The sequence below is a fragment of the Molossus molossus genome, unplaced genomic scaffold, assembly GCF_014108415.1.
Source record: "Molossus molossus isolate mMolMol1 unplaced genomic scaffold, mMolMol1.p scaffold_m16_p_3, whole genome shotgun sequence".
Classification (NCBI taxonomy): Eukaryota; Metazoa; Chordata; class Mammalia; order Chiroptera; family Molossidae; genus Molossus; species Molossus molossus.
Genome location: NW_023425366.1, coordinates 10898505 through 10926353, shown reverse-complemented (window position 1 = coordinate 10926353; position 27849 = coordinate 10898505). Strand labels below are relative to the sequence as shown.

At 33.7% G+C, this 27849-nt stretch overlaps 1 protein-coding gene across 23 annotated transcripts in view; it reads right to left on the bottom strand.

The window, feature by feature from the left end:
* Positions 1-27849, bottom strand: part of RICTOR (RPTOR independent companion of MTOR complex 2) — a 107414-nt gene that overhangs the window by 16120 nt on the left and 63445 nt on the right. For 21 of the 23 annotated variants that reach the window (XR_004961745.1, XR_004961746.1, XR_004961752.1 and 18 more), the window contains 22 exons: positions 23214-23281; positions 19149-19216; positions 17128-17210; positions 15657-15744; positions 15033-15123; positions 14855-14921; positions 14641-14721; positions 12832-12932; positions 11286-11451; positions 10915-11016; positions 10748-10794; positions 8798-8933; positions 8212-8411; positions 7933-8059; positions 7404-7568; positions 7170-7246; positions 6673-6751; positions 5303-5412; positions 4756-4843; positions 3290-3382; positions 2820-2926; positions 2014-2243 (listed from right to left, as the gene is read on the bottom strand). Coding sequence is in view for 5 of the 23 variants with exons in the window: in XM_036280463.1 (XP_036136356.1) it covers positions 2014-2243; positions 2820-2926; positions 3290-3382; positions 4756-4843; positions 5303-5412; positions 6673-6751; positions 7170-7246; positions 7404-7568; positions 7933-8059; positions 8212-8411; positions 8798-8933; positions 10748-10794; positions 10915-11016; positions 11286-11451; positions 12832-12932; positions 14641-14721; positions 14855-14921; positions 15033-15123; positions 15657-15744; positions 17128-17210; positions 19149-19216; positions 23214-23281 (2374 nt within the window). In the remaining 18 variants the exon portion in view is untranslated. Of the gene's footprint in view, positions 1-2013; positions 2244-2819; positions 2927-3289; positions 3383-4755; positions 4844-5302; positions 5413-6672; positions 6752-7169; positions 7247-7403; positions 7569-7932; positions 8060-8211; positions 8412-8797; positions 8934-10747; positions 10795-10914; positions 11017-11285; positions 11452-12831; positions 12933-14640; positions 14722-14854; positions 14922-15032; positions 15124-15656; positions 15745-17127; positions 17211-18598; positions 18681-19148; positions 19217-23213; positions 23282-25090; positions 25240-27670; positions 27779-27849 lie in introns of those variants that run through there. The other 2 variants (XR_004961759.1, XR_004961760.1) reach the window with 2 other exon arrangements.

Genomic DNA, 27849 nt, shown 5'->3' with positions numbered 1-27849 from the left:
GAGATGAGTCACCGGAGTAGGGTGGCCCTGCAATCCAATCTGACTGGTGTCTTTAGAAGAGGGGGGAACACTGTGAAGACAGATGCACAGGGAGAATACTACGTGGTAACAGACGCAGAGACTGGAGCGAGGTAGCTGCAAGAATGCCAAGGATTGCCAGCTATCACCAGAAGCTAGGAAGAGGCAGTAACGATTTTCCCCAGAATTTCAGAGGGTTCGTGGCCTGAGGACACCTTGATTTCAGACTTCTAGCCTCCAGGACAATGAGAATTAACTTCTGTTTTAAACCATTCAATTTGCGGTCCTTTGTTACAGCAGCCCTAGGAACCTAATACAATCTCTCCCCAAAAGAATTTTATTCTCGTTAAATCTGTATTACAAAAAACTGTACCAAATTAAAAACTATTGTGGAGAAAAAAAGAGCTTCCTGCCCTGGCAGGTTTGGCTCTGTGGTTAGAGTGTCAGCCTGTGGACCAAAGAGTCTTGGGTTCAATTCTGGTCAAGGGCATGTACCTCGGTTGCGATTCAGTCCCCGGCCCTGGTAGGGGTCGTGAGGGAGGCAGCCAACCAGTGTCTCTCTCTTGCACTGATGTTTCTCTCTCTCTCTCTCTCTCTCTCCCCCCCCCTCCTACTCTATCTGAAGATAAATAGAAAAACATCCTCTGGTGAGGACTGGAAAAAAATAGCGCTTCTTTGACACCCACAGTTTGGACTTGAATAAAATATAAATTTATGTCCTTATAGATTCTTCTATTATTTCCAAATGCAAACAAGAGGACTACTCGTGGCACAGCTTACATAAAGTTTACTTTCATTATTCCAGTGAGTTTCAAAACCTCCAAATAGTCAGGATTAAATTAGAGAGAGAAAGAGAGACCTGACCATAGATGCTCCCTTAGTTGGCAGAGATTCCTGGTGGTTTTTATCTTCAAATCACAGCAGGCAGGAGAAATTAATCTTATAATAAATAACTTCCCAATCTTAAACAAATTATACTTAGAAATAACCAAGCCACATTTTAAATTCATGCCTAAACCAATTATGTTTATTTCCCATTTCCCTTAGGTACTAAGAAACTTATCTAAATTCTGTGCTCAACTCTAATAAAAGACTCAATCCAGGTGCCTAATGATATCTATGGGATTTTATTCTATTTCTATTTTTAACTTTTCTATTAAATAATTATAAACTACTTCAGATATGTTTTGAAGGGCAAAATAAATCCTACATACAATTGCTTAGTGTATTGTATTTCCATATTCTGTCAATTCTAAGATGTATATTTTTTACACTTAATATCACTAAAACCAGGATGCATCTTTCAACCAATAATATGTCCTAGTTTAATAAGCAGCATTTGTTTTCTTCTTTTTTAGGGGTACATAAGTACCGGTGTTATCTCATACCACATGGCATCTTAGAGCTGGTGAAATATGGTTTGATAAATGATGCACTATCTTCTTACAAAGAACCATGTGTTAAATTTTATACACCTAATAACATTTAGCGCAAGGCTTAAAAATGGTTCCACAAACCGTTTTTTATTTAATAAATTTTTGATACTCTATCTTTCAACAGTTTCACTGTTTTAAAATTTAGCTCTTCTCTCAAAAATGAACATGTGAACCTATCTTTTAACAAATATATTCTTAGTCAACAATCTCTATCTGAAAAATGGAAAAAAAGCTATGTAAATGAAGAAGTAGGCAAATAAACATTTACTTATTAGGTTATATGACAAGCAAACAAGGAGACTGGTTCTGGCACATGGCTTATTATTTAATTCTGTAAGTAGGATTTCCTAAAGGCTATTTAGAAAATAAGGTAAGAGAACAATGTAGGTTGTGGCTACACATCTGTTGTGAAAAGATATGCATTCTCCAAGAGGCTACTATTGCCAAATTATCTTAGAAAAAGGTAAATTAGGAATGGAGCAAATACGTGTAAATTTTGATATTACTAATACAAATGTGAACTTGGGCTAACTTTATAGGCCTCTGTCACAATACTCACTTGATGGAGCAGACTCACTCTCACTATTATGTCGAGAGCTGGTTGACTCTGAGTTCAAACTTAAGGTGCTCGGGATAGATGACAGTTCATTACAGAGTTGTTCCACATCATCTGGGACTACTGGCCACAGATGTTTGCGACTGTGCCTTACAGAATCCCAGTTGTGACATTTTAGAATATCACAGCCTTGTTTGGTTTTAGCTATAAGCCCAAGCACATATACACAGGTCCTGTATGTAAAAGACATAGTAATGACAGTTTATAATTCCCAACTGAGGTTTCTTAAGACAATCACAAAATATTAATTTGCTATATATACATTTGATTTTTCTTCAAAAGCCATTAAAAACTGTTAAGCTTGTGGAAAATGTATTGAAACGAGCTAGGGGTAAATTAGAAGCAATAAATAACATAAAAATCTTCCGAATAAAAATATTAATTACAATGAAATAATTGACAAGAACATAATGCAATCTTAGAAAAAACATACACTAGCTTTTCTGGGATAAATTTGGAATATTTAGACTACTGGACAACTGGAATATTTAGACACATACTACACTTCACTATTTATTTGCAAGGTAAACTTCAATATTATAATGAGAAAAATAGAATGATATTATTAAACAAGGACCTCCTTAAGATGTTTAACTTAATGCATTTAAAAATATCTTCTATCATTAGGACTTTCAGTGAGTTAACAGTTTTAATGGACCACTCCAAATCATAACATACTCTTCCCTTACACCCACTTGTGAACTGCAATCTATTATACACTAGAAAGACTTCTGAGTAAAATGACATACCCTCTAATGGAAAGAACCTCACACTGTTTTGCAAGTTTTAGTATATCTGGAATCACATTTTCTTCCTGCAGCAAATTAAGACCCCAATTTGATGAGCCAATATTTCCCTGAAAGAAAAGAAATCACTTATATCCAATCTAATACAAAAGTAACTCTTTCAAGAGATTTGGAAAGCTAGCCAAAAAACAAAAATTTAATCCAATTTATGAGAGAGAAAAAAAAAAGTGAAATAAACCTCAAATAAGAAACTTTAGAAATGAATGTTCATATGCCTTAGCAATAAAACTAATACTTTAATAATCTATTTTCCAGCTTAAAAATATTTAAAGGGGCAGGAACAATCTTGGTTCTCAAATATTAATCTAAGAACAAGTTGCATATATAAAACAATTTTTATTTATTTACTATTAATGAGAAAATTAGAAAAATAAAAAAATTACGAATATCTTCTAGAAGTGTTGATTACAAACCAAGGCCCAAAGAGATGCTTTCAGTTTTTTAATTTCTTCCCATTTATCCAAATCTGGTGTACGAATGTTGTGGCAGAGTTCTGTAATAATATTCTGAATAAAGGGAAAAATAAGTATCATGTAAGAAACAATTTTATTACATCTGAAAACTTATTTAAGGTTTGCCTTTGGTAAATTTTGCATATTTAGAATTCTCAAATCATTTTATGGAAAATTTCTTAAGCAGCATGGACTTTCAACTAATATTCTAGAATTAGCACTTATTAGCTATGTGGCTTCAAGAAGTTATTTAATCTCCCCATGCCTTGATGTCCTAATCTCTAAAATAGTAATAGGAATAGTAATAGCACCTGTCTCATAGGTTTGATTAAATGAATTATTACATATAAAATGCTTAAAAATGTACTTAATACTTAGTATTACAAAAATGTTAGTCATAATTATCATTGTTTATTTTAAATAGGAAATAATATATTAACATCAATATAGAAATACAAGGGTAGGTAAAAGTAGGTTTACAGTTATAATACAAATAAACTGCCCACCCCATATATGAATCTATAGAGTATATTTATACAAAACTTTTGTTCCTGAGATAAACACTGATATGAAAGGAAATAAACTGCTACATTATACACACAAATCCTCTAAAACTATTTATTTCTAACATAATAAAGTTATGTCTTGGAAACACCTAATTATAAGACACATTGACAGCCATAATCCTGGTATGCATACTATACTCACAGAACAATTGCTTGCGTAAGCCTCTACACTCCATGAAGTATGAGAACAGTGAAGCACTAACAAATAGCAATTTATAATTTATTTGTTGCTCACCAAAATAACTGAATCGGTACCAGGTTCAGTTTAATTTCTCAACAAAAGGAATGAAGAAGCTAAATTCTTTAGTATGTTTTTACTAAGATACACTTCCCCAATATACAATAAATGAAAAAACTCAGACCTTCACTGGGTTACAGACTTCATGTAACAAATTAGCTTTGCAAAATGTGACACATAAATCAAGAAAATGCACATAAGCTAGTAATATGTCAAAGGATTACAAAGGTAGATTGCCTGAGTCAATTACAAGATGGACATTTTAAAAGCAATTATGCCACCCGACTGGTGTGGCTCAGTGTTTGAACATCAACCCAGGCACCAAAAGGTAGCTGGTTCACTTCCCAGTCAGGGCACATGCTCAGGTTTCAGGTTCGATCTCCAGCAGGGGGAGTGCAGAAGGCAGCAGATCAATGTCTCTCTCTCATCAATATTTCTCTCTCTCCCCGCTCCCTTCCCCTCTCTCTAAAATGAGTAAAAACATATTTAAATAAATAAATAAAAACCATTATGCCACTGACCTTAGGACTTTTAAGATTTTTTTTGCAAAAACAATACTTTAACAATATTAATATTTTTTTCCTAATTTGTAGCTATTTAAAATAAGCAAATTATGTTTTTACCTGTACTTCCAACAAATGACAGCCTGTTTTGTGGTGTACCAGTTGTCCATAAAGGTGTACAGGCAGGTAGACATGAGGACGCTGTAATCTAGTATAATAAAGATGATTGCTATATCTATTGGCTCATTTAAAATATGCTAATTAAAACAATTACCAGTAACAAAGTACTAGATAAATAGAATTATTTGATATAATTCCCCAACATAGATAAAAATATGGAAGTGGAAAGACATGAGGATTTCTCTGGAAAAATAATTTTATTTGGCCTCAGAGTAATAAGAGATCTGCGATTAGAAAGACAGACTAGTAAGAGCATGGAGGGTGTCTGAATGCCATATTTGTAAGGGTATTCTCAGTATGCTATGAATGCCACTGAAATTTTTGAGCAATCAATGCTGTCCTTTAAGAAGATTTTTCCTTTGTCAGTGTAAGAAATAGAATAGCCAAGTACTCAGAAAACTTTAGAAATTAATGATTACAAAATGGTTTTTAAAAAAATTTTATATTTGAGGACCAGCAATAAATTATTCCATTAACTGGATGGTACCTTTGATTACTCCGACGAACATAGTTATCACCATCAATAGGCTTCCGATAAGTAGTAAGTGCTTCATTAAGTTGTTCCTCAATCAAATCAACATATTTTGAATTATATTCCTAGAAAATAATATTGTTTTATTTGGATATAGTATCATAAATTCACTAAATTTGTAATAAGTTAGGTACCTAGTAAATCTCAGAGCATAAATATGAGAAAAATAAGTATCTGTCAGAAAATTAAAGAAATTTTTTAAAAGAGTAGAATAGCAGAACAAGGTACTGTGAATGTAAATGTTCTAGCACACCCCAAATATTTCTGCTTATATTCCCCCGCCCCCACTTTCAATCAGTGGGGTCTGTGTAAGTTAATAATTTTGCTTTACATCTTATTTGAATCCTTTTCCCCATTAAAAAAAATTGCTTCTTAATTTTAAACACTGAAGATATTCACTAGAAATTTTAAAAAGGAAATTAACTGAGTTCTATCATTTTAGCACCTTTTGGTAAGAAATAATCTCTCTGTTCTCATTAATGTTAATCAGGTCAAAAGTAAAAAATGCTTCCAACAAAACACAGATAACATTTAGTCAATCACACTGCCACCTTTACTGCAAAAGATCTTCACTTAAAAGTACTTAAAAGGAATTGGTAGAACCCCTTTGGAAATAATTTGGCAATATTTATCAAAAATTTAAATTCACGTATGTTTTGACTTTTAGAAATTTATCCAACAGACATACTTGCAAAAATATGTAAAGATATTTATGTAAGAATACCCAGCAAACACTGTTTACAAAACTAAAACACTGGAAAAAATATAAATACCCATCAATGAAAGAGTGGTTACAAAAATTAAGTCAGCTCTGGCTGGTGTGACTCCGTTGGTTGGAGCATCATGTACCAAAGGGTTGGAGGTTTGATTTCCAGTCAGGGCACATACCCAGGTTTCAGGTTCAATCCCCGGTCAGGGCACATATGGGAGGCAACCGATCAATGTTTCTCTCTTACATCAACGTCTCTCTCCCTCTACCTTCCTCGCTCTCTAAAATCAATAAAAACCTATCCTTGGGTGAGGGTTAAAAAAAGAATTAAAATACATTCATACAGTAATATGCTATTGGCATTAAAAAGAATGAGATGGTCTAAACTTCAACAGAATATACACAAAATCAATAGTTCATTACCAAATAACTGTAGTTTAAAAAAGAATAAATATAAATACAAATAATTATAGACTTTGACTCAGCTTCATATAATATTTTAATATTTAAATCTTTAGTTTCAAAATATTGATGATGTAATAAAATCCTCCAAATTCACAAATCTACCACCTAAGATAAAAACATATCAATTGAACCTTATTCAATAGAAAGTTACCTTGTGCCACTTTTCCAATTGTTTTGCTACGTAACCCCTTTCATTCAGATAGGAAAACCCTTTTGGAATGGAGAGAAATCTGAAAATAAAAATGATCAACAGTTTAATATTGAGTCTGCCAAAAATTGTTAAAGACTAAAATATCTCAAACAAAAAATATGTTTAAGGAGCTAAAAGGTTTTAGGAATAGCCCCTTCCTAAAATGAAAAGGTCCACTATTATTGATTATAATCTCAATTACAAATATATTTTCACAATCTTTGCTAAAACCACGTGAATCCAACCACAGGAAAGAAAATGCATGAAACACATGAGGCACGGGATGCAGGGAAACACTCCGTGTTCACGTGTGTCCGCGGCTCTAACGTGAGCCCTTCCGGAAGGCAGCAGCTGCTCCTGAGAGTGCACCCTGGTCAGACTGCGGCCAGCGCTGCACCCACCCCCAGAGAGGACACAACAGAAAACAGAACCACAAGGAAAACTGACTTAAAATTTACCTCAGAAGGAGAAGCAAACCTTTGTCCCCAAGGTGGGATAGAGCTGGCTTCATCTGAATAAGTGCATGAAGATTGGCCTACAATCAATAATTATTAGGCAAATTAATAATTGCACAAAGACAGTCAATGCCCTATTTTCAAAACACCTATAATTTCATATAGTTTTCTATTAAAACTGAAAATTTGACAGAAATTGATGTCTACATAGTTTACTAGAAAATAATGAACTGTCACCTTGTCTTCGCATGCTTCATCGAGAATATCAAGAGCTTCAGAAGAAATCGTTTTGTTTTTATCATGCAGCTGGGTCACTAGTAATTCAATTCCCCAATTATTGAAGAATTCAACATTAGCTCTCAATAATACTCTTAAATGTTTTGTTGCATACAGCCTGCAGGCCTATGAAGACAAGTGAAAAATTTTTTTAAAACCCACACACTTCACCACGAATAGCCTATCTGACTTTGTTTTGGGACAGTTTTGCTACTTGAAAAGGGCACAAAATTCAATTGATGGTCTAGTCCTTGATATGATTTTTTTTAGTGCTAGTAAAATAAAATATTTCTGTTTCTATCTAGCTGCTTCTTCCCCTTTAATAAGTACTCTATGGAGTTCTTCTGAGGAACTAAAATTTTATAAGAAACTCAAATTCCATCCCATATTCTTACAATTTATAATTAATTTTACTTGGTTAAAATCTATAAAATAATAAATTACCAGGTTATAAAAACAACAAGTATCATTCATTGCCTTTTACACTCACATCAGTGGCTGCAGTTAGGATTTTGGAAAGGATGACTCTGGCCAACCCGTCTCTGCTATAATCCAAGCTAGAAACAGTCAGTTTTAGCAACTGATCTTGGTTTTTCAAGGAACAAAGGTTAAGGAGACTATAAAAACAGAATGAAAATAATGACGGTTACTAGAAATTAATGTATCAGTTTGTTAATTCACCAAATATTTTTAAATTCCTAATATACACAAGCATTCCTAAAAGAAAGCATTGAATAACAAATAAAGACGGACTTCTAGGGATGCTCACCATTGAAAAACGCTGCATTTTTCCAGCATTTTGACTCCATGAGGGTGGCAAGAAAGAGTTCCAATAAATAAAAAGTAGTGTTGACTAAGGGTAGTCAATAAACCATTATTTTGAAGACTTCTTTCAGGTTTCATTCCAGATGAGGCATTGAGCCATTGAACAATATCCTTTACTAAATCTTCTAAGTATCCCTGCCCATCCTAAAAGCAAACATGTTGTGATATTGTTAGAAAAGCATTTAGTACCTATAATTACAAAAACTAATTTTAATCAAGCTCAAAAAATTTAGTAATAATGATGAAGTTACTAATAACAGATTATCAATCAGCAAGCACCTGCTTTAATCCCATTAGACACAGCGCTGCATGGAGATGGTATTATTTTCCATTGTACCAAGAGAAAACCAGGTCTTCTGAAGGGCAACATACCTGCCCAAAGTCACAAGACTGGCAGGATTCAAACCTAGGTCTATGGTCATTCCCAATATGTCTAAATACAGTTTATGCATATTCAGAAATAAAAGAAAGAAAGCAAATTCAATACAAAAAAAATATTTGCTCTGGAAAATATTCAAAGTGCTTATTACCTCTTCAGATTCAAGAAGAAATTCTGTAAACTGGCAGCCCACAACTGTAAGCTGCTTCGACTTGGCAAAATCCAGGTCTAGGTTGGCATATAATTTACTGCTAGGCTTGTAAAAATAAAGCAGTCTTCGTACAAACCTAACATCAAAATTAAAGTGGCAGCAAAGAAACGAAACAATTATTTTAGAATCTTAACCATACCTTATGAAATAATAAGGTTTTAAATGTTTTATGTCTACACCATTGAGGTAAATGGCAAGAAATTTAACAAACATATTTGATAGATTACTTGCACACACGCGCGCGCGCGCGCACACACGCGCGCGCGCGCGCACACACACACACACACACACACACTCCAAAAAAAAAAACAAACCCCTCTCCCCCAAAATACCCTTTATTTTAAAGAATATCTTTGTAGAGTAAGAATTTCACAGTGAGATGCCTGAAAGAAATTGTGGAGAAGAAAGGGACTATCAGGAAAAATGCATATATAACATAGCTGGAAAATAGGGTTGGATAAATATGAGAAAGCCACTGGGACATACATTTTCTTCTATTGTATTTTATGAAGAACTTTGTACCACGGCTCTATAATAATCTTATTCTAGGTAATTGTAAGCATATTATCACGCTATGATTTTGTGATTTCTTTTCACAATTAGGCCAAGATTTTTAGGCAACTATATTTCTGAAGCAATGAACATAATTTATGATATTTCAATGTTACAGTTTTCAACATTATGTTCTAAGTTCCCATTTAATTTCGTTCAACTTAATTCCATTCACTATAATCCAATCGAATAAATGTGCCAGTTACAGAAGTGGGAGAAACATAGTTGAATGAGACATCATCTCTGTTCTCAGAGTATTAAAAGTTAGTGCTGTGCTTCTTTATTCAATGTAATTTATATATTCGATATATTTCTCAAATTTTCATACAGATGTTAAGTGAAATATGAAGAATTACTAAATACAATAAAAATATGATATAAAGGCCCTCTTTACTTCTCTACAGAGATCAGCACTGGTGGCTGGTCACCTAAGTCAGAGGAGTAAAATGTGTGGTGGTACTAGAGAACAGCATAGGAGCTTAAAGTGCTGTATTTGCCATGAACATTAGCATGTTTCAGGGAAGGTCTGGAACATTAACTTGATTAAAGGGAGCATAAAAAGGAGGAAGAAGGGCTAACCCTCCAAAGTCAGATGCAAATAGAAGAGGTGGAATATTAATAATGGCCATTATTTTAGGAGGGAAACAATATGTCCTTATTATGTCATCCTCATATATTAGTGCTAAGATTACTGTATCATTGATATTACCCAATTTGAGAAACTTAAATCAAGTACTTCATTTGTTCCAAAACTAAAACCAGAATGTAAATAACTAAAAAGTGAATTAACTGATGCTTTCTGGTTATAAAATAAGACTATGTATACATAAAAATGCATAAAAAGATGGTCTCCAACTAATGATTTTCCAGCTTTATGATGGTGTGAAAGAGATACCCATTCAGTAGAAACTTTAATTGTGATCTTCCCCAGGCTGGCGATACATGGTACAATATTCTCTCCTGATGCTGGGGGGTGGCAGTATGCTGCAGCCCCCAGGCAGGTACATGATCACTAGAGTACACAACATTATTCTACAGTGTACTATGTTGCCAGAGATTTTGTATATTGTGTTCTGAACATGTTTACAGTGAATACATTTAAGGCCGGCTAAGCTGTGAAGTTCAATAAGTCAGGTGTATTAAATGCACCTTCGTCTTTGAATTTATGATGGGTTTGAGGAATGTAACCCCGTAAGTCGAGGAGCATCTGTATGTAGAATATCAACTATTACAATGTATGTATGTATCTTTAAAGAACCAATTATTACTTTTAGCAGATATTAGGTATACTTTAAAGCTAAGTTCTTTACATTTAAAAGTAAAATAGTTCTTACATACCTGTGTAACTGTTCATCTTTATAGTTTCTTAGATTTACATTTGGCCACTAGAAAAACATAATATTTATATCATAAATGTATGTAACAATTACCAAACGTTTAATTATAAAGAATTATAATGAATAATAAAATGAAATAAGCCGTCATCATGAAATATCCTGTCATACCTTAAGAATGGTCCCTATAAGATTCCAATTCCATTCGAGATTCTCTTTATGTTGAAGGACTTGGCTATCTCTAAGGTTCATTAAAAGAGCTTCCTCTGTATCCTAAAATCATCAGAAAGTCATAAGGAAAATTGTCTCACATCAGAAAACTAAGTTTAAATTTTAAAAACAAAAGAAAATACTTTCACTTAATAATGGATCATCAAATATTTTTAGTTTTAAACTTATAAAAACCCAGCTCTAAATTGTCTCTTCATTATAAAACTTGGAAGACATCTAAAAATCCATATGCATGAATAAAACGGAAAAGTCAAGCAAGTATGTGCATACTTAGGAAACCAAGTTAAAACTTGCAATTTCGTTGTCAGTACCTTAAGAACAAATATATCTTTCTGAACTCTGAGATACTGATCCCGTTTCTGATGTGTGGCAATTGCTTTCTGAATAATGTGATCTAAATGAAGGCTGTGAGGCTTAGGTCCTCGTTTCTTCATTTCGTGGAAGCGTTTTAAACAGTTCAAGGCAGCACTGGCTCGCCTAATGGAAAATAAATAAATAAATAAATAAATAAATAAATAAATAAATAAATACTGTATACAGCAAGCTAGCATAACTTTAAAGAGATCACTTCACTAAATTATTCTGTTGAAACATCAGTTCAAGAACAGATAGTTACTAAAAAGTAAATTATTTACTCAAATTTGGAACCACGAAGGAAAACAAACAAACAAACAAAAAAACACTGCTGAAATATATAAAAAAAAATTCATGGCCATAATCTGTCCCAGAAAATTTAAGTCTGTCAGGCTTTGAAAAGTACATTTTTCCATCATGCAAGTACTAAAATAAAAGCTGAAAACTATCATTAGTTTACTATCATTAGTAAGCCTAGAGTCAGGACTGACATGGTCCTTAATGCCCTCAGTTTATAATACAACTTCCGTTTGTATTTTCATTGACAGAATTAAAACCAATAAATAGAATACTATTTACCTATAGTGAGGCTCATATGTGTACTTATGAGCAAAGCTAACTAAACTTTTGAGAATGTATTATAACTGTTAATAAAACTCAGTTCTGAACAGCTAATGAACTACATTTCACTAACATTACAAAAAAATATGAGCCAAATATATAGATTTTTCTAGTCATAACTGGAAAAAAAACCCCACATCCCTAGCCTAGACATAATCTTTATCAAATGAAAAGATTTCTATTAGCACTACTCAATCAAGCTCCTCCACCTTTATATTTGTTTTTCTTTTTTGGTACGTGTCCCTAGCGGGAACCGAACTCGGGACTCTCTGGTCCACAGGCCGACACTCCAACCACTGAGTCAAACCGGCCAGGGCTCCTCCACCTTTACATTTTAAATTATGTTTTATCATTAGCATTGGAATTCCAGCAGAGCTATAGCTATATTATCTACCATACTTCTGTCTATACATTCTATGTTTGCAATATCCCCTTCAGAGTTCAGCTTACTTCAATGCCTACAGTATGGGTTGCTAAATTCCAACATTAATTTTAACCCCACATATAAAAAAATACGTTGTTAATCTTTGTGCTTTATTAATTTAAAATAATTTAGACAGTTTAAAAAAAAAAGCCCAAATTGCTGCTCAAAACATAAAATACCTATAGTCCAAAAATCTCACAACTAACATTTTTAGTGATCTGGTAGAAAATCTATGTCTTTGTCCAAGAACACACTAGAAAAAGTTGCTTTTACTAAGCTATAATAATTCGTGGCCTAAAACACAAAGTGCTAACTAAAACCATTAATTTTCCTCTTATCTGTAAGGATCCCCTAAAAGAATAATTTATACATACTACTTTTCAAACAAAGAAGAAAAGGTTATCTAAGTGGGTATTAAAGAAGCCGGGAACCAACTTTGCTGGAGCTCTGACACTCACAGTCTCTTTTCCTTGGGGATATCGAAGGATGCTGCCATGTTCATTAGGGTCGGCAGGCAGTGCAGATGATGGCTATGTGAATGAGGAAGAATTGTGTTTGCCTGAAATGAAACATAACATCTGGTGAGAGCTGAGAAATAGAAATAATTTATGTTCTAGGGATTATCCACAGATATAATACTAAAGACCGAGGTTTTTACTCATGAAATTAACTTAATAATTTACTTCCTAATACACACTTATTTATAATTTTTATCTTATCTATTTTCAATGAGGAGATGTAACAAATATAGACTCACGTTACATTAATAAAAATATAAATTTCATAGGTCTTTAATTATAACATCTAATTATAATTTTTAAGTGGTATATGATTAAACTCAATTCTTAAATGATCTCAAAAAACAATGTATCAAAACTTAGATCCAGCATTGTAATGTTACATTAAAAATATTTAAAATGTTAGACGCAATAACACAGACTTCTTAAGTTTAAAAAAATCACTGTCTCAAACAGGTTTGTCTCATATTCTAACAATATTTAAAATAAGAAACTTATTAACTCCTGCTTTCCAAATATAATTCTACCACTCAGTCTGCTTTTATCTATGAAGATAACAAAATTAAAAAAAAAAAAAAAAAAAAAAAAAAAATTAATCAAATGTAGAAGCCAGAAGATATAAGAATAATAGGCAACGAACTGAACTAACACCACCATACTACTCAAAATCATGAGCTTTTTATATTTCAAGAGAATCATACAATTCTGGTGTATAGGTGAAAGGAACAGATGAAATTTATAAAAGTGGTTCCTTCATACAAAGGCAAATAATTCTGGATATTGATATGCTTACAGGAAACATCTTAAGAATTAAAATAAACTCGAGAACCTGCAATATTACTTAATTCTTTCATGGGCTGAAGAAGATCTGAGCAAGTGGCTAATTCACTGATAAACAGGGCAGTTACCATTAAACTCCGTATAATTCTATTTACTTCACTCACACAGCCAGTTGCTATGTGGAAACAAACAAAAACAACTGGGAGGTGGGGTGCTACAGCAACAACAAAACCAAAAAATACTCTGCCAATAATAGCAAGCCAGAATATAATTTTAAAAGATTTGCCACTGGGTTACTTCTTCCTTAATGAGTTTAAAATAGTTCTTTTTATCTAGTAATTCACTAATTTACTAAGAGGTGACCTACACAAATACAAATTTCTATCTTACAATCAAAGTTCCCTCACTATCTGATTTGCTGGGAGTAAGGAATGGTCAGAACACTTTCCTAGCTCGTTTCCAGAAGTTACTGATGTCACAAAATCATTGCTAAAAAAAAAAAATTCCCTCCCTGTAAACCTCAACCTGTAAGTTTACAAAGAAGACTGTGTTCAAACAAGGCAGTTATATTTAGAACTTTTGCACAAAGCTTTCTAAAAATTCAGGCACTGACCTACCATATTCCATTCCTAGCTGACTGAAGTAGTATCTATAGTTTTGTAATTCCTTGCTTTGTAGGTAGAAAGTCTTTACTAAGAGAGATTAAGATTTATAGGACTCAAATTGTTAACATTGAAGATTAGTGTAAAAAAATCAACACGTGGTACTTTGTATTTTTTATATTTGTTTCATTTCTAAAACCAGCCTATATTTACAGATCAAGATATAAGACACCAAGGGCTCTTTGAAATGCAAAGACATATACCCAAAAAAATATGTATTCTTTGAGATCATACAAAGTAACATTGTTAAAATAACCTGTTTTCTAAAATATTGATAAGAAACATAATCAGAAGTTGATAAGCTTACCATATGTAAAAGTTCTCCTAAAAGGATGGTAGCTCTAACTGAGATATGGTCATCGCTGTTTGTTATCACTTCAACCAAACCCTTTAACAATAAAAATAAAATACCACAGTTGCAAAATAGTATATGTGAACATATTTATGTATCATGACTGTTGCTCTGAAATAATTCTGTTAGAGAAAATAAAGTAGAATAAAATAATAGATATAAGTCTTACCTCTAAAAGTCCATTACGAATAAATGCGGAGAGTATCAGTGCCAAATAATTATCCATGAGGTCTGGCCTGTAATAAACACAGCACATAAACAGTTTAACGAATATTCCATATATTACCTAATTTAACGTAAAAACAGTAACTGTAATAAATCTGAACCATTCTCTATCTGAATTCTACCTGGATCTGGCACGATGAGGAAGAACTGTTTTGGCCTCGGCTGCTACGAAGCCGTCTGAAAGCCTCCAGCTGTCTTGGAATCTACCTGGATCTGAAACAGTTAGAATTTCATAGTTAAGAGAAAATCAGAAGTTACTGAAACACTTCAGATAAGTGTATCTAACTACAAACTAGTCAGGCTAAAAATAATCTCTTTAAATGCTGGTGAGTAAAAAATAGATTTAAAAAGGTATATAGAAAATAATGATTTATGTAAATGTACACAAATCTAACTTTATTTTGGGACTCTGGAATCATTTGGTTAAAATAAAATAAGAATTAGATCATTCGAGAATTATGTAGGTTTCTCATTGTCTCCCCTTCCTTTCTTGGTCCATCTTTCCATTAATTTCACTGCTCATATGCAAGAGCTAGGGTAACAGAAAAGACATTAAAAATTTCTTATTTTTAGAAATTTACTGGAAGTTTTATTTTTATATTAATTTGATGCCACTGTGGTGCAATAAAAAAAGAAAATTATACTCAATATTTAGTTCAGTATTTTCCCTCTGAGGAATTATCTCCATTAAGTATGCCATTTTAAAAATGACAACTGAACAGATGCAAATGCACATCAATACTTACCTACACTGAGCAGTGCTTCTATGAACTCTTCAGTCACAACAGGCAGAGGAAGACGAAATATATCATAAAGTACTTCAAGCAGACCTCGCTGCAAGTGCAAATAAATACAGTTCGCTTACTTTTATGGAAAAAGAATCTTTGCTTAAAGATGTTTTAAATGTCCTAGTCACAAAATAAAAAATTGATAAAAACAATATATTTCATAAAACTACTGTTACCAGGCCCATATTAGATGAAAAATAACTACTAAGTGCTTACTAAATACACAATTTAAACTTTTCAAATAATCTTTAGTAACCCCATTGTACACACGAAGAAATATGTTTAAAGTTTAAAAGTAATATGCCCAAGGTCATGGAACTATAAATAAAACTAGGAGTCAAATCTCAACCAGCCAGACTCCAAAGACCATGTTCCATCTTCATCTGCTAAGTAAGAAGTCAACTCAATTGCCCCAACCTCTAGTTGCCTGTTTCTGAATCGGTCCATCTATAACCACAGCCTTCCATTACCATGGTCTAAATACTTTTTAGTTCACTTTTTTTTTTTAAATCCTCACTCACGGACATTTTTCCATTTTTTGTTCAAGTAGAGTGGGAGGGAGAGAGAGGGAGAGTGAGAGAGAAACATCGACATGAAAGGGACACATGGAGTGGCTGCCACCCGCACGACCAACCAGGGCTGGGGACAAACTGCAACCGAGGTACGTGCCCTTAGCGGCAACCGAACCCGGGTCTCTCTGGACTGAAAGCCGATGCGATGCTCTAACTGCTGAGCCAAACCAGCCAAGGCTAGTTCACATTTTAAAAGAGACACTTTGACTAATATTTTCTAATATTATTTTTCAACTCCAAATTTGGTTCATATAAATAAGATACAATAAGAAACAAGAAAGGAAAAAATTGTATTCTTTTGAACAAGATTAAAACAAAAACCATTTAAGGAAAAAAGAAAAAGTTAATTTTTTCCCTCCAATTTCAATTTGTTTTAGCTGTACAATACAAATTCCTATATACTAATAATTGAGGAATATATCTAATAAATAAGCATATACATATTAACAATGCAATTTTAATCAAAACCACTCAAATTAAAAAATCTAAGTTAAAAGGCAGAAGATACATAAGTACCAGTTACTTTTTCCTAAATATATTTCTGTATTGCTTGAACCTTTTATAATGAGAATGTCCTTCTGTATTATTTACATAATTTAATGAATACACCATAATTCGCTTATTATTTTTAATCCAATTTTATACAGCCATAGTTCCTAACAGCAGTATTTCTAATGATTCCTATTATCTTTAGGATTCAACTAAGTCATAAATACTTATTTATGTATTTTTAAAATTCTCTGTGATACAGATTAGCAATTCATGAGGAAAAAGCATCACCTGAAATAAGCTTTATATAATTACTTTTTCCAATTAAAAGTCCAAAAAATAAAACAATCAGAATAACTTTTACCTACCCTTATTTCCATATTTGGTATGCAAAGTACTCCAATTAGAGATTGAATCCCAGAGTTTCCAGGTTTACATAAATTAATAATACCTAAAGTATAAAAAGGAAAAAAATCATTGACTTCAATTTCAAAAAAAATTTCAGTAATGTGTCCAAAGTATAAAACATGTGATATTTTTCCAAGCTAAATTATACTATTATATTATTTGGGTATCATAACTGATGGTATATTTCAAACATTCTCTAAATATCCTGATTACAGATTACCAATAATTGTATCATTTCATTTCCTTCTTCTATCTGTTTCACACCCCAAAAAGTTCATGATATCTGACTGCCTCTGACTCCCAATTACTGATGAGTGATTCTCAGGGAATAAGAACATTGAAGAGAGCAAGACAGACAATGGTATGTCTCCCTTATTTAATGTCGCCTTAATCTCAAGTGAAAAACTGCTAGGCATTTTGTCTTTGAAAGGTTTAATTCTAAAATTTAACTTTTAGCACAGAAGAGTATAACTGACAGACTTCAAATAAATTGTATGAATCAAAATTTTAAGTGGAGAACTGAGGCAAGCAATTTTAAATATGTTAATATGTCACAAAAGAAGATATGTAAAGAGTAAAAAAAAAAAATACCTACAAAGCATTCAATATCATTAATCACTGGAGAAATGCAAATTTCATTCACAGTCAGATACTGCTACCTACCAGATTGGCTAAAATTCAAAACCAACACCACCAAATGCTGACAAGGATGCAGAGCAACTGGCACTCACATACAATGATGATGGGAATATAAAACTGTGTAAGTATTTTTGAGAAAAAGTCTGACAGTTCATTATAAAACTATAACATATATCTACCGTGTTACACAGCAATTTTATCTGGGTATTTATGCAAGAGAAATGAAAGCTCATATCTATAAAAACAAGTGTATAAAACTGCTCATAGTAGCTTTATTTACAATAATTAAAACCAGAAACAGGTCAAGTTTTTGCTAACAGGAGGCGGGCTAAAAACACTGTGGTATATATTTACACAATGGAATACTATTCAACAATAAAAAGGAATATATTACTGATATATGCAACAACATGAATGAATCTCAAAATCACATTGAGTGAAAAAAGCTTTACACAAAATAAAAATATACTATGATTCTATTTATAGAGTTAGTGAGTTCTGGGATAGGGCAGTGATAGTTAAACTTGGCAGGAGGGCTGTGTTGGTTTCCATGTTGAAATAGTGTGTGGAGGCAGTTAAGTATAAAAAAGAATGTGTGATCGTTGGGCCCCCATCAATACCTAGTTTATCCATGAGGGTAAGAGGAAATAGGCAGTCATGAGGTATATAGCATGAATAGAGTTTTTCCCAAAGCACTGAGAGGCCAGAGGAAGTCAGTGAATATATATTGGCCAGAGGCCAATGGCTGGGATAGTAATTTGCATGGAAAAGATAACTCTTAGTTAGGGTTACCTAGTTACACAGCAATGTTTACGTAAAATTTTCTTGTTCTGTTTACTGCTACACTCCTTTGTATGCTATTCCTTAAATTATTCTACAAAATCAAGAGGAAGAAGGTAATTATTAATACACAATAACACACTTAGTGGTGGCATTATTTTAAGAAAAATGTTTGCTTTTTATTCCACAGAAAGAAAAAACAAGCATAATCCCTCTTCTCAAGAAATTTAAGAATATTAATGGCCTATATCGCTTATTTAGTATAAACAACATTTCATATTGTGCTTTTAGGTAACAAACTTTAATTATATATACAGCTAACACCTCTTTTTTGGTATAGATCATGTTTAATTTTTTTTAACTGCCCAGGTAATCCTGAGTACACAGACTTACAAATAGTCAATTTGAAAATTTTGTACAAATCCCTTTGGCTCTAAAAAATAACATGTAAAGTAAGACTAGATTAACATCTAAAATTAGATGCTGCAATAATAATTTAATATCTGAAAATAAAATCCAGTTTTTTTTCTTGAATGTTAAAAAGCAGCACAGAGTAACTCACCTGCCCATGACCGGAATGTTGCTATGATCCCCATTTTACTGGCTAGAAACCTTGCTTCTCTGTCTTCTCTGTGTGTGGTAGGTGTGGGAAAGGGGAGGAGGCAGAAATCAAAGAAATAAAATGTTAAAATAAAAAGTGAGTTTTTCCTGGTGCTCCATCAGAATAAGTGCTATTAGCAGTTAACATTTAAGTGTTTACACAGGAAATCAAGTAACATGCTAAAAACACAAAGATCAGATCTACCTCAAAGTAAATTACCCAATTATAATAGGAACTATACTCCCCTCCAATATAAGTCACAACATGGTTTAAAATAAGCTATAAATTATGACTTTTCTATTTAGTTCTATGATTCCTGCTCTTTTGGAAAAATATTCTTAGATAGCTCATTTAATTGAGCATTAGAGACGCCATCAGCCTATTTAATAAGGATTTCTGTCCAGAGGCTGCCTCACCACAAAGAAAATTACCACATTAACCTCTTACTTTTACCACATGTATTCGAGTTACTTTGAAATTCTTACCCCAAACTTATTTGAGCAGTTCTAACAAGCAAGTTCAACAACCCATATATTCACTAATGTATTATTAAATAACTGGATAGTATTGACAGAGTCTTTCTTCTTTGTAACTGTGTATCCAATCGTCTCACTTGTTTCTTTCTATGTAAGAGTTTATGACAATTAAGAAATAGAACTACAGTTGATCCTTGAATGCAGGTCTGAACTGCACAGATCCACTTACATACAATTTTTTTTCAATAAATATGTACAGTACTGTAAATGTATTTTCTCTTCCTTATGATTTCCTTAATAACATTTTGTTTTCTCTTGCTTACTTTATTTTTAAAATGCTGTATATAATACATACACAAAATATATTTAATTGGCTTCTGGCTAACAGCAGACTATTAGTATTTAAGTTTTGGGGTAGTAAAAAATTACATACAATTTTCAACTGTGCAGGGTGTCACTGCCCAAACCCAATGTTCTTTAACTGTATTTACATTCATTAAACATTTTTAATGCATGACTTATGGCCAATTTCAATACTCTATGATACCTCAACCATCTCTACCCTATAAACTGTCCATTTTATTCTGTGCCAACATTTATTATTCCCTAACAAAGTTCTTAACAGTTGTGAGAATACAGAAATCAAGAGAATTGGGAAGGAAAAAAACAGAAGTGTTACGAAACAGTGACAGAAAACCAAATTAAAGAGTAGTAATCAGGTAGTCTGAAATAAAACACCTAAAAACACACACACAAAAACAAAGCACACTAAGTTCTGTAGCACCAATCAAAATGAAAATATAACAGAAATTCAAATGGGGAGGTAGGGTGGTAAAAGAAATGAGAACTGCGCAACTGTGTGATTAAGCTTTCAATGCCCCTTCTCTTAAAAATGTTAGTGACATACTTTATCAATTGCCTAGTAATCCGTTCTCTAACCTACTCAATACATTTGTAATATTTAAAAAAGTTGTTTACTTTCTTATCCCTTGGCCATCATGTACGTATGCTCCTGTAACTGCCCACACACGAGAAACATCAAAGTACAGAGACAAATAGGAAAAGAAGAATTTGGGTGGAAGGTATTCCTCTGTCCCCTCTAACTCTAAAAAATATCCAGATTCATCTCCTGCTCATCCTGGAAAAGCTCCATCCCCTCAAGATTCCATGTCCCAATCCGTGATCCGTCTATGACATCACTGACATGACAGTGATTACGTTTACGTTATACAGCCCAGCAGTCCTGACGGTAGGAGATTATTGGTAGGCTTGATCCAATTGAAGATTTTTCTCTAGCTGGTGGCAGACAAGCAAGTCTGAGAGAGATTCAAAGCACAAGAATTCGAGGGATTCTTACTGTGTTTGAAAATAGAGGGAACCAAGTGGCAGAGAAGAGGGTGCCTCTAGAAGCTGAGAGTAGGTCCCAGCTGACAGTCAGCAAGGAAACAGGGTCCTAAACTGTACAACAGCAAGAAAGTAAGTGAATTCCGCCAACAACCTGAGGCTGAAAACTGATTTTTCACAAGCTCCAGGTAAGAGCTATACCAGACTTCTGAGCTACTGAATTGTGAGCTAATAAAACAATGTTACTTTAACCTGCTACACATTTGTAGTAATTTGTCATGCAGCAATACTCTCCATCAATAAAGAGGATGTCCAGCCCTGGCTAGTTGGGCTCAGCACTGGCCCTCAGAGCAAAGGGTCATTGGTCTGATCCCCAGTCAAGGGCACATGCCTTAGTTGCAGGTTTGATCCCCAGCCCTGGTCAGGGTTGTGCGGGAGCAACCAATCAATGTGTGTCTCTCACAGCAATGCCGCCCCCCCCCCCCTTCCTTGTACTCTCTCTAAAAATCAATGGAAAAATATCCTCAGGTGAGAATTAACAAAAAGAGAGAGAGAGAGAGAGAGAGAGAGAGAGAGAGAGAGAATATCCAAGTGTCAGTAAAGAAAAGCCAAGAAAGGGGCTTAAGAATCCTAAATTCATAACTCAGTTTGCAGTAGGTTTGAGAAGTCTTAAACACAGGGCATTTCTTAGCTCAGTTATGCTATGTTAGGATGTGATGAGTCCAGTGATAGACGTGATTCAAGATATAAAACCCCTGTTTTTAATTCATGAAAAAATAAAAATATTCCTATTTCACAATGTTCCAAAACTTAGTGAGGAATTTAATAGATACTATCTATCAAAATAAGTGAGTATGTCTGCAATCCAACAATCTTACTAGAAAAACACCTCATAGCATATTTACTGGAGCTGTATCATTTGTAAAATCTTCACAGATAAGTACATTATTTGATCCTTGACTCAGTTTAATAAAAAGTTATCCCAGAATATCTAATAAACTATGTGGTAGTCTTTCCCCCCCGCAAAAGACTCTGAAAATTATCCTGCCTCCTTTCTAGCAAATAATCTTTATCTCCTGTTATTTCCCTTTTAACTGTACTCTCAAAATTTTACCTATACCATCTTTCTGTTTTCTGAATTTATTCTATCCTATTCTGTTATTTCATTCTTTTGGTCTCTCTATGTAATTATGCTAAAAATACATACAATAAAAAAACAAAGATCTAGGTTTCTACTACAGTCTAACTTACTTTTGTTTTTCTTTTTTTAATTCTCACCCAAAGATGTTTTTAGAAAGAGGAAGGGAGAGAAAAGAGAGAAACATCTATGTGAGAGACAAACATCGATCAGTTGCCTCCCATAAATGCCCTGACCAAGATCAAACTCACAACCCAGATATATGCCCTGACCAAGAATCGAACCTACAACCTTTTGGTGTACAGGACAATGCTCCATCCAACTGAGCCACCCAGCCAGGGTATAACTTACATTTTTAAATAAGAAATTAATACCAAGTCTTTAAATTTCCCAAAGCTTACTTTTAATTTTTTTTTTTTAATCCTCACCAAGGATATTTTTACATTTATCTTCAGACAAGAGTGGTGGTGGAGGGGCATCGATGTGAGAGAGACATACCGACTGGTTGCCACCTGCACAACCCCAACCGGAGCCAAGGACGAAGTGCAACTGAGGTACGTGCCCTTGGCCAGAATAGAACCTGGGACTCTCTGGTCCACAGGCTGAAGTTCTAACCGCTGAGCCGAACCAGCCAGGGCTACTTTTAACTTCTTAAAAGTAAAAATGTCAGTTACATTATAAGAGTCTTACGACATAACTCCATGAAATAGTCAATGCACTCAAACCCACAACGCTCTGGCTCTACACGCAATCAGGCAGATTTAAAACTTTAACAGCAACACACATCACCTTTATTTATTTTTTTATCCTCTCCATTTTTGTTCAGATAGAGTGGGAGGGAGAGAGGGTAAGAGAGGGAGAGAGAGAAACATCGACATGAAAGGGACACATGCAGTGGCTGCCTGCTACACAATCCCAAACAGGGCCGGGACAAACCGTGGTACGTGCCCTTAGCGGGAACCGAACCCCGGTCTCTCTGGACCGCGGGCCGATGCTCTAACCGCTGAACTAAACCGGCCAGGGCAACACACACTACCTATAAAATGACCAGGAACACATGATACTTACTTGAGCTGTCCTTCAGCTGTATCTGGACTATGCCTGTAGTGAAAATCAGTATAGGGTGCTAAAATTCGCTAAAAGAAAAAGCAGAAAAAGCATTTATTGTAAAATGCATTCTTTCTGTAACAAGCTAAAACTAATTCTACTTCTCTATATCTTTAATTGGGTATACTGTATGAGAGATTCATTTCTTCAAACTCATCATCAAGAAATATACTTCATTTTTTAAATGTAGAAATTAAATTTTTGAAATTTTAAATTTTATGATTTAATGGATTTTCTCAAACTAAGTATTCTCCTCTACCCAGTACCAGCCAGAGAAAACAGCAGCCTCAAAATCTTATTCCCTCTTTGGGCTCACAAGTCACTATCAACCCCAGGATTACTATCCTGACATCTAACACTGACTTAGTTTTGCCTATTTTTGAATATTATTTAAAATAGTTGTATCTTATAAATTACACTGTCCTCTTGTGGCTGGTATAAAGAAATTCAAGCAATTTTTGTGCATTGTCCCTGAATTCAGCAACTTTACTAATTCACTCATTTTAGAACTTTAACCACTCTGTCTCATTTTCTAATATCCCCCACTGCCTATTGTGGTTTGAATTTTAATTTCAAATATAATTTAAAATACAGAAGACATCACTAATATTGCTTTTGACAATCAGTATTGTTTTTATATTTAGTCGCATATGTACTTTTTCTGGTATTCTTCATTCCTTCCTACATTTCCTTGTTTGTCTTAGATTGTTTTCCTTCTGAATGAGGACTCCCTGTAGCCATTCTTTCTGTGTGTCTGTCTCATTTTTAAACAACAATAAATATTTATTATCTCACATGGTTTCTGTGGCTCAGGAAACTCAAGAGAAATTTAGCTGTGTAGTCACAACTCTGTGTCCCCCACACGCTTCACAATGCTGCTCAGGGCTGCAGTCATCTGGGGGCTTGACGGGAGCTGGAAGAACTGCTTCATGATGGTTTCCTCACCATGTGCTAGTTGCTGGCAACAGGGCTAGTTCTTCCCCATGTGTGCCTCACCTTAGGTTCCTTTAGCGTCTTCACGACACATAGGCAAGCAATCCAAGAAAGAGTAGTGTTTCTTTATATTCCCTTGGGTCTTTAGTCTGAAAAATCTTTATTTTACCCTTATTTTTGAAAGTCATTTTCTCTGGGTTAGGTTGGCATTATTTTCTTTCCACCTTCTAGAGACTCCATTCTACTGTTCTGGTTTCCATTATTTCTGTTGGAAAATCAGTTGTCAGGCTTGCTCCTTTAAAAGTAGTTACCTTTTTTTTTTTCCTAAAGCCGATCTTATGATTTTCATTTGTCTTGGTTTTCAACAATTTTACTATAACATGCCTACATGTTGTTTTCTTTGTATAACCTTATTTGAAGTTCTCTGAGCTTTGTAAACATGAAGTTTTATCAGTTTTAGAAACAAAAGTTTTGGCCATTGTATCTTTGGATATTTGCTTCTGCCCATTCTCTTTCTCCAAAGACAACAATGATGTTTTATCCCTCTTGTTCTGTTCCTTTCTTTCCCCACACTCCGTGCTTTATTCTGAATATTTGTACTGACTTTTATTCCAGTTTACTAATGATATCTTCTTGTCCAAAATGAATTTTAACTTCACTGAGTTCAGAATTTTAGGTTTTATATTATATACTAGAATTTCCATTTGAGTCACTGTGTGTATTACAATTATCTGGTGAAATTCTCCATTATTTCATCTCTTTTCTTCCTCTTTTCCTCCATTTCTTGAACACATGAATCACGGTTGTTTTCAAGTCCTTTCCCTCTACCTGCAATGTCTGGATCACCTTTACCAGTATTTCTACAGAATAGTTTTTCTTTTGGGTTTTCAGTCATATAGTCTTACCTTTCTGTATGACAGTCAAAATCCTGATTAAATGTCAGACGTGTTGAATTTTATAAAAGGTCCCAAGTGATGTTATTTTCATCAGATGGTTTATCCTTTCCTCGGTTAGTCAGGTAGGTTAAGGCAGCCGATCATCTTTTCCTAACCAACTGAGTTAAATTGAGACAATGTTGAAATTCTGATAAAACAAGAGTCCACTTTGGTTTTCCTGTTCCTCAAGTATGGCCCACCAGTGCATTCAATAGAGGGCATAGCAAGTATTCTTCTCCTTAGCATTGAGAGTAGAATTTTTTTCATAGGTTTTGAACTGAGATCTTTAGCTACCCATCCAGGATAGCTGCAGATTTGGGGAAATGTCAAGAGCAGGAAATCAACTATGAAAATCCAGTTTTGTCACTTTAGTACCACGAAACTGCCAAATGCTCCTCCTGCTTCTCTGATCCCAGCAAAAGTCTATGTGGATTTTCACTTTCTAATTATATGCTGATCAGTAAGTGGACCCAGGAATAAAAGCAATTGTATAATCAGTGTACATTACTTCTTAAAGGCCTTTAAACTTTTGCCATGGCCCCTCCTCCTGGGAGGCCTTTGCACCCTGTGTGCTTTCCTGAGGTTTTAACGTGGTAGCTTCCACTCTGCATGGATTCTCATTTCAGCAAACGCTTGGAGGGGTAAGTCAGACTTGGTGCAGGGACTTCTCACGTCTCTAGGCTTCTCATTCCATGCCCCTGGGACTGCCAAAGACTCTGGTCTTATACTTGGGCCTACTCATATTCCTAGCCTCTACCCTGCGCCCAGTGAGCAAGTGCCCCAAAGGGCATCTATGGATCTTCAGGGCAACTCTCCAAGTATCTTCCATCCATAAAACTTCACTCCTTCTAGTCCTTATTGCTTTCACAGCTCTATACTGCTTTAAATGTATGATTTCCATAATCACCCAGCTTTTGTAGTTTTCCACAGCAGATGCCATGAACTACCTTATTCCACTCTAAAGTTTAATTAGTGTTTTTTTTAATTTACTATAAAATTACAGTTAATTTATAACCTTTACAGAGTATCTATTCTATTAACATTATTATATTAAATCTACATTTTTTTGTGTGTCTAAATCGAAACATATTACATATAATATAATATAAATAGAAGCCAGGGTAAGCTTAAAAAAAGATTTCTAACAGGAAGAAGACTTGGGCCTAACAACAGACAGTAGCACTGAAAATGGTTCCTTTGTATGTGGAAAAGAGAACCAATTATCAATTTAGAGTGAAATATAATAATAAGGACAATATTCTCTTAACAGCAGATTCTACAATGAATATGATGATAAAGATGATGTTGAGTAACATCTAAGGCAACCAGTATTTGTTGAATATTATTATGTGCCAGGTATTAAATATTTTATGTAGATTGGAGTATATGAAAAACACATGGAAATAACGCCTGCCTCATTATAAACTTCACATTAGTGTTAGCTGCCGCTACTATTTCTACTATCACTATTATTATAGTTACTTATTCTTCACAACTCTTCAAGGTAAAAACCATAACCTTCATTTTACCTATGAATAAATGGGCCGAGGACAGACTAATAACTAGCCCCAAATCATAAAGCTAGCAGGTCATATAGCAAAAACTCAAAACCCGATCAATATAGACCAAAGTCTATGTTCTCAATCACTATACTATTCTGGGGGATCTTGTTAAGAAAAAAAACAAACAAACTAATTTTGTGGTTTTAAAGAACAAGATAGAGGCAAAGACATAGTCGTGTACTTAAATGTCTAATGAATCGTTTGAAATTTTTTCACTTATATAAAGGCTTTCCAATTTCCTGTACAATTAAACAGGAATGAAAAACAGGCCTACACAGATTATTTTCCTTTATTGCAATCATCTCTCCAGTCTTAAAATTATACTTTTTCTACTTGATAAAAAACACCTTAAAGCTAAACATACAGTAAAATACCAAAAATACCAGTTTATTCCCATTGGACTACCAAGAATAATGTATTTAAAGTCATATATTAAGAATACTGTACTTAAATTTGTTAGTATGATATAAGCAAATGTCAATGTTATAACCTCAATTATTTCTAATAGCCGTAAGAAAAACAGAACTATAACATTTAAGACATGTTTTATATATAAATTGCATAATTTCAACCCCAACACAAACAAATCCTGAGTTTAAACTTACTCTAAAGGATATCTGTAATGAACAATGTAGTACATTCACACAAATAAACTATTAGAATGTAGTTTGTGATAATTCTGTCCCAACCTGCATTATATACTTCATTAAAAAAGAGTACATAGTAGCCTTATTATTTTAGATTATAAAAAACAATAAACTAGTAAAAAAACAAAAAAACTTTTTATAGAAATATATATATTCTAGTTCTTTCAAGTATATATGGTCATTAGTTGCTAACAAATGCGTCTAAGTTCACAGACTGTTAGCACTGTTAAAATAAATAAATAGTATATAATTAGCAGGAGCTAGTCAAACAATAAACATATTAAAAGTCTTTTAAAAAGTAGTCTTCTTAAATAAATAGGTAAATGTCTACGCAAACTTACATGTGCTTTGATTTAATTAGCAAAATTTACATAGTTAAAAAAATTAACTTCGCTTTATACACTGGGGAAATATTTTGGGAATAGTAATATTTCTCATATTTCTCAAACCGAATGACCTACGAAATATTGATAGGAAAAGGCCAGTATTAGTAAATTATATTTTGATAATGCTGTGATAC